Source organism: Lathyrus oleraceus, chromosome 2, assembly GCF_024323335.1.
Source record: "Lathyrus oleraceus cultivar Zhongwan6 chromosome 2, CAAS_Psat_ZW6_1.0, whole genome shotgun sequence".
Taxonomy (NCBI): Eukaryota; Viridiplantae; Streptophyta; class Magnoliopsida; order Fabales; family Fabaceae; genus Lathyrus; species Lathyrus oleraceus.
The window spans coordinates 16,240,694-16,248,752 of record NC_066580.1 but is presented as its reverse complement, the minus strand read 5'-3'; the positions used below and the strand labels follow the sequence as shown (position 1 = coordinate 16,248,752).

General features: G+C 32.7%; 1 protein-coding gene across 1 annotated transcript; it reads left to right on the top strand.

The window, feature by feature from the left end:
* The first annotated feature begins 3,018 nt into the window (after nucleotides 1-3,018).
* On the top strand, nucleotides 3,019-8,016 carry LOC127117708 (uncharacterized). Its single transcript, XM_051047802.1, has 7 exons — nucleotides 3,019-3,406; nucleotides 4,705-4,845; nucleotides 4,953-5,318; nucleotides 5,667-5,912; nucleotides 6,548-6,640; nucleotides 7,107-7,307; nucleotides 7,565-8,016. The coding sequence occupies exons 1-7, from the start codon at nucleotides 3,089-3,091 to the stop codon at nucleotides 7,778-7,780; spliced, it is 1,581 nt and encodes a 526-aa protein (XP_050903759.1). The 5' UTR covers nucleotides 3,019-3,088; the 3' UTR covers nucleotides 7,781-8,016.
* Nucleotides 8,017-8,059: the final 43 nt, after the last annotated feature.

The window sequence follows — 8,059 nt, the reverse complement described above, 5'->3', positions numbered from 1 at the left end:
TTGTAGTTACCGAGGTTTGTCAAAGCGGTGCTATTGAAAGTCAAGATCCTGGTGATATGAGGAAATTTAAAGTGAATGGAAAACGGCTAAAGCATTATTATGGAGTGGGGATTCAAATTGGAAAAGCCTCCCTAATATTGTTATACCCTTGATTTCTATCGTCAAGCTAATGACGAAAAAGAAACGCTGGATGAGAGGCAACTCATCAGTTATAACCAACTTTTATTTTGCAGAATTTACTTTATTTTTATTTGAGACCGTCCAAAAGAGGAATTAGCTACTCGAGCATGACCCTTCCATGAAGATCTATGATTTCTTTAATAAACAAGTTTGTAGTTGTATTTTTCTTTCCAGATATGCAAGTTTAGCACTTTAGCATTGAACATATGGTCCTAAAGAAACTTGATCATCACAATAGCAACAAGCAACTTGAAGGCAAAAGATGAGAAAAGAATCATCAGACTTGTACTCAACCTACATATACCTCTTATAGTAAGGTTTGAGTCAAATAAATTCCATTGTCCACTTTTCTTTCTTTATGAGTGTATCCATGCATTATTATTTTATCTAGTTTGATCTATTTCCGATTAAGTTCATATGGTTTGACTGACACACACTGAGGCAGTAATAGGTATATATATTGCTAACCACTTTGAGCTTTAGCATTTCTTTTGGTGACGTAGCCTAAAATTCTTAGCCATATGACTTAAAAGATATTTTCTTTCCACTCTCTCTTTGGAATTATGTAGAAGTATAGTTTCTAAAGTGTATGAAAAAGATTAAGTTTGTGATTGCTCTTGGAAGTGAGCAAAGTTTTAAGTTTGGGATTGAGGTACTGGAGAATATTGGCAAAAAAATTCAAAATTTATGAGAAAAAAGAAGTGGAAAAAGACACTTCTTCAAAGAAAAAAAAGAAAAAAGAAAAATAATGAAAGTATAAGAAAGGCGAAAAATCTCTAGTACCGTAAAAAGGGAACAAAGAGGTATGATGATAGAAGGAGAACTAGGCACCTAATTTCAAAGGTTTAAACCTACTTTCCTAAAAATATCCTACCCAAACATAAGTTAAGTTACAACCTGAAATGACTTCTAATATGTGTATTGTAATTTATGTGATGAACTATATTAGAACATGATCAAGCTAAACATAATTGATTTTGCATGTTGATTGAGAGATAACCATATTCATTGAGTGAGTCAAAGTGAGCTAAGAGACAAGTTGAGTACTCGTCAATGTTAATGACGTTTTTCGAATTTGCTGGATAGAAGTTGGAAGCTAGAACAATGGTCAGGTAAACGAAATATTTAATTTAGTGATGTTTGATTGTTATTGTGCGACTTTTTTTCTGTTGAAATGTGCAGTTGCAGGCGAGTTACTTGAGGACAAACAACGTTTCAAGTTTAGGATTGTGATGACAGTCCGTCATTGCATGAATTTAGTCGAAGAATCAGATCAAAACAAGTGAAAGATAAGCTAAAGTGAAGAAGAAAGACCAAAGAATGAGGAAAAAATAGCTAAGTGTGAAGATTGTGGACTTAATGAAAAATTAGGTGAAAAATGGAGCAAAAAAAGTGCAGCTTCGAAAAAATCACATGCACCATCGCGTAACATCATGTGCGTGATAATGTCATAAAAGCTGCATCGCGCGTCTAATCCACTCTGAGTTCTTTTTAAGGAGATTTTTTTTCACTTTGATAAGGGTTATGAAAATTGGAGAGGAAAGCACGATTTAGAGAGCATCAAAAGAGATTTTTAGGGCATTTGAAGTCATTGGAGGCCATTACTTCAAGGGAATTCATATGCTATTTTCATTTATCAACTGTAGTATTGTAATCTGAATTACGAGTAGTTAAACTCCTATAAGTTAGGTTGTGTTATGATGAACTTATTTCAATATTGTTGGGTAATATGTTAATTTGACTTTGTATGAACCTTTTGATCTATAATGCCATTCAATTGCTTATTGTTCTTAATGCTTTTTATGTGAGATATTCTTTTAAATTGATGTTGGGCACATAGGGAATACTAACCTTTAGTCTATGTGTTGGACCTAGGAAAATTGTTGTACTTACACTGGTCGAATAGGAATAGGAAACCTCGAGTAGTGGCATAGAGAATTAACATTTTGTGCATCGCCTAACCTTGCTTACGCTAACAGACTGGGGATAAAAAGCTCCGAGTAGTGGTAGTGAGTTATTTCGTGATTGATAAGTTATAAGGACTTTGTTAATTCACCATTGGTTTATAATGATAAGATTATTCATACTAGACATCAAACATCAATAATAGAGAAATAAGAGATTCTAAACACACAACCTGATCGGTTTCGTAATTTTGTTTAATCTCTTATTTACTTTCCACATTAAAACTCGAAACCCCCAATTTTTACTAGTTTTTATACACCACACACATTTTGTCTTGTTAGAAGACAATCCATGTGGATTCAATATTTTTATTACTGCGCACTATCGACAAATTTGCCGAGAAATAGTAAATTCTTTCTCCTCTGTGTTTGTACACTGTCGCCAATTAAATTGACGTCTCCTTTATGTCATTTTTTATTTTTAAAAATGAATTAATTTGAGAAATAAATAGAAAAATGAATTATTTTAAATATTACAATTTATTATTAAATATGTAATTATATTACAAATTGATTATTCATAACATATGAATAAATAAATAATTTTTTAACTAAGATATGTGTATAATTCAATTCTTTAAATAAAAAAATTATTTAGTATTAGAGTTAAAAAAAATATCTATACAAACGGTTATCTTTAAAAAAAATACTACTATTTCTTTAAAAAATACCATGTTCTCTTTAAAATAATATTAACAGCTCATTCATTTTAATATTAGATGAGTCTAATCTAGTTTACATTAAATCCACAATAATTAAATCATTATTTTATCCATAAAAAACAAAAAGAATCTTTATTTATGTAGGTATCTTCTTCGATTATCCCTACAATATTTAACAAATTAACAATTTAAAAAAAGGAGTGAAACCTAATAATTATTTAAAAAAACTTAAAATCTTAAAACTCGTGTAAAAGAGTTCCATTTTTTCACAACTCCATTTTCATGGCTTCTTCTTCTTCGAAGCTACCATGGTTAATCACCACCACGTTCCTCGTGTTCCTCACGTGCCTTCAACCTTGGACTGTGAAATCCCCATTTCACCCTCGCGACTTGCTTCCTCTGATGCCCAAACAAATTTCGTGGCCGATTCTTAATTCTCTTCATAGCGCTGTTGATCTTCTTCCGGTCTTCGTTGGTGCTGTTTCCTCTCCGGTTAATACTCCTGACTGGAAAGGTGCTTGCTTTTATGAGAATCAGGCTTGGATTGAGTTTCATAATAAAACTGGTTCCCAATTTGGTGGTGGAACCGTTCACTTAAAGGTGTGTTTTTTCTTACTTTTTTGTTTTGGTTTCGTGGTTTTGAATTATTCGATGTTGTTTTTGCTTAATTGTTTATGCAGATTTTGTGTTATGACTTGTTGTTTGATTGTATTGAACTTTTGTTTACGTATTCAACTAGTTATTATGAAGGAGGGAGATTTAGTTAAACTAAACTTGTTTAAACTACGCTTAGTGTAGGTTTGGTTTCAGTTTTTTGGATGGAAGAACCAAAAGTGTTTCTAAGAGATATAAATTGATTTTGCACATGTTTGGTTCTGTAGTGAAAAAAAATTGATTTTGGTTAAAAGTGCGTTGAATCTAAAGTGGTTTATGTTTGAATAACTTTATGCAAAATTGAGTTGAACTATTAATTTCAATGTAAAAATTATGTTTGAACTCAAAAGCTATAAATTTTAGCTTAAAGTAGAATCAATTATGGAGGCAGGCAGAATCAATTTTACTTTTAGAAGAACCAAACACCTCTAAATCATTCCGAAATCAATTCTACACCTCTAGAATTGCTTTTGACTCTTCCAAAAGCTAAACCAAACATACACAAATGTCTGGTTTCTCAAAAATAGAGTTGATTTTGCTTTTAAAATAGGTTTTCCTTGAATTGTAGTTTTTGAAGTCTAAATGTGATTTTAACATTAAAATTTACTGTTCAACTCACTTTTGGTTTTGATATGTTTGGTTTCTCAAAAATAGAATTGATTTTTCTTTTTAAATTGATTTTCCTTGAAATTAGGATTTATAGCTTTTGAGTCTAAACGAAATTTTAACATTGGAATTTACTGTTCAACTCAATTTTGCATGAATATATTAAAAAGTAAATCACTTTAATATCAACTCGCTTTTAGATGGTATCAGTTTTAGAAAATCAATTCACTCAAATCAATTTTTTTTCACCATACAACCAACCACACTTAATCTTATGAAACATATTATAAACAAAAATTTGTCATATTCATGAATCATGATATATGATGCATTTATTTTACTTATAATTGATAATAGAAATCCTTAGGGGAGTTGGTTTTGTAGCATTATTTTCTTAATAATAGGATTCTTAAATGATCAAAGCTTACAATATTTTATCCATATAATACAATTTTCCATAAGATTTAGATTTTCAGTTATATGTGTGTAGTAGTTCACTGGATTTAATCTTATGGCACTCAGTTTTTGTAGCAGTTATTATTTGTTTATGGGCTATGCTGTTCAGTTTTTGTAGCAGTTATTATTTGTTTATGGGATTCAAATGAAACTGATTGGTTATCATCTCTGTGCTGATGTAGGTTAGCAATCCTCATAGTTGGACATGTTTAGATATTTACATCTTTGCAACCCCATATCGTGTGACATGGGATTATTATTTTCTGGCCCGGGAGCATACACTTGAAATCAAGGAGTGGGATGGGAGAGCCGAGTACGAGTACGTAAGTGTCCATCTTTCTTCATTACAAGTTACAACATCATTAAGTATAGTGTTGAAAGTTGAAACGCACATTTTTCTTTTAGTGATCCTTGCCCTTTTTGTAATCAGGTAAAAAATCACGGCTTATCAATTTTCCTCTTGAAAGCTGGAATGTTGGGGACCCTTCAAGCACTTTGGGAGGTTTTCCCTTTATTTACAAATACTGGATGGGGTGAGAACTCAAATCTCGGGTTTCTGGAGAAACATATGGGAGCCACTTTTGAAACACGCCCTCAGCCTTGGGTTACGAATATCAGCGCTGCTGACATTCACTCTGGGGATTTCCTTGCTGTTTCAAAAATTCGAGGTCGCTGGGGTGCTTTTGAGACTCTAGAGAAATGGGTTAGTGGCGCTTATGCTGGTCACACTGCTGTTTGCTTAAGAGATTCAGATGGAAAGCTTTGGGTTGGAGAGTCAGGACATGAAAATGAAAAGGTAAAAGTATTTAAGTTACATTTAACCTATTGGTTCACAGCATGATACATAGTACTAAATTTTTATCTTCTTAATTTCATAAATTCTTGATATATTTCCATAATCCGATATAAATTGAAGTTTATAAAGAATCAGTGTAAACTTTCCTTAACTTTACAGTATCACTCTAGGTAAGATGTATTCTCAGTTTCAAAATCGAGTTAGCGCTCTTACAAAATTGTTTATCACTTCAAATCTTGAATATTTACTTCACGACTAAGTAAACACAGACTCTCGTGTAATGTTGGTGAACTCTGCTGCATAATTTCGAGTCTCCTAGTGTTTCATTCCTCTCTCTTTTGTTTGCAGGGAGAAGATATAATTGCTATGATACCATGGGATGAGTGGTGGGACTTTGAACTGAATAAAGATGATTCTAATCCCCATATTGCTCTTCTTCCTTTACACCCTGACATTCGTGCGAGGTTTAATGAGACTGCAGCGTGGGAGTATGCTTTGAGTATGGACGGAAAACCTTATGGTTACCATAACATGATTTTCAGTTGGATAGATACTTTAACTGCGAACTATCCTCCTCCCTTGGATGCTAATGTGGTATGGATTTATGAAACTCTTTTTAAATTTTCAGTTAATCTGTGGTGGCATTTGGTGCAACCATCTTGGGTTTTTTGCTCTCTAAATTTCAAGTTTGATCTTTTTCTACTTCCCTTTCCTAACAATGATATGAATTGTTTCAAACTGAGATCCAACCATATATTCTTCAAATCTTGATCTTGCAGAAATTCAAAATAAGCTTTCTAAGATGAAATAGTTTTACTTTTCATCATCTCCTTTCCTATCAATAATATGAACTGTTTCAAACTGAGAATCGATAAACCATATAGTCTTGAATTCTTGTTCTTTCGGAAATACAGCATAAGCTTTCTATTCAAGTTTGGAAATAGTAAAAAATTGGTTTAAAATTTCAAATTACAGTATCATCAGCTTTTTTAGTTTTTCTTTGTTTGTAAATCAAGAAGACAGTTACTAGTGGAGAAAAATTCACTCACTTTAAAATAAGTAACAATAAGTTTACAATATGTGGTATCAAGTATCGACTATTGTTTGTGCTGCATTCCTGCCTTCTCATTTCTCCGTCTTTTGCAAGTTTAAGCCACGCAGATGGTACATCGCCTATTTTGTTTTTGTTTTATTTTAAGAATTAGAGCATTTACCTTGCTGCTTTTCAGGTTGCTTGTGTTATGACAATTTGGAGTCAACTTAAACCTGAATATGCTGGAAATATGTGGAATGAAGCCTTGAACAAACGACTTGGAACTAAAGTATGTTACAACCTTTACTTGCTTCTTGCTTCAATATGCGTGTCATTATGATATACCAATCATTTTTTACTTTTACAATAAATGGAACCAATGTCTTCTATTTTCTAATATAAATCATAAGATGATTGTGACATGATCTACTGCATAGATTATCAATCTTTCAATATCTGGAACCTTGGAACCTTTGTAGCACTGACACCTCTGAAAAAAGGCATCTTTCAGTGTCTGAAACCGAATCTGACACTGACACTTATGATTACGTTTAATTTATTCATTTTTTCAAATTATTACCGGTCTTGACGTCTCAGTGTCGGTGTCGTGTTTCTAGTGTTCGTGCTTCATAGCTTGGAACTTTATATATACCATAGTACATTGTGCTCTTGATATATTACATATAACCTCTTTGCGATAATGTGGAACAACCACATCAACTCTTATAGCCTTTTTGTGTTTTTACTTTCTGCAGGGGCTCGACCTTTCAGAAGTATTAGTAGAAGTTGAAAGGCGTGGATCATCTTTTGATGAACTGCTGACGATTCCAGAACAGGATGACTGGACCTACAGTGATGGAAAGTCAACTTCTTGTGTTGCTTTTATACTTGCAATGTACAAGGAGGCAGGACTGTTTGATCCAATTGCTAGTTCTATCCAAGTGACAGAGTTTACTGTATGTTTGTCTGACAATCTGGTTTCTATGTTTTGGATATTTTCAATTTCAGTTTCACCCTGCACAAAATTTCATTAGAACCATTGACCATATTCCACACCATCTTCATTAAATGAAATCATCTAATAGTTTGTTGAGCATGGCTGATATCAATCCACAATTAATTTTTGTTTTACGACTTCATAAGGTAATGATTTTTTTTGGTAGAGTTTTCTTGACCAAGTTCTTATGGGCTTGTTTTTGTGCAATGAATGCAGATAAAAGATGCTTACATTCTCAATTTTTTCGAGAACAATTCTAGCCGGTTGCCAACATGGTGCAACGATGGGGACACCGTGAAGCTTCCGTATTGTCAGATCAAAGGCAAGTATCGGATGGAGTTACCTGGATACAATACCATGCAACCTTATCCTCACATGAATGAAAGGTGTTCATCTCTTCCCACAAAGTATTCCAGAGCCGAGAATTGCTAGCAGTCATCACTTCTTTCTTTCTACCCATTTGCAGATTGCTTCACCTGATTATTTATTCCAATTGTTTTTAGGATAAATTCATCATTGTATATGTTCTCACAACTATGTTAGATTATTCATGTAATTTGGATTACATTTCTAGGTAGATTAAAGATTATGTAAATAGATAGAACTTGAATATCTGTATATCATACAGTATAGATGTTCCTAGTGGTGCATCTTTATTTCTCTTTAAAAATATTAGTCCAACATTGAATTGAAAATTTGAAAATTATTGTA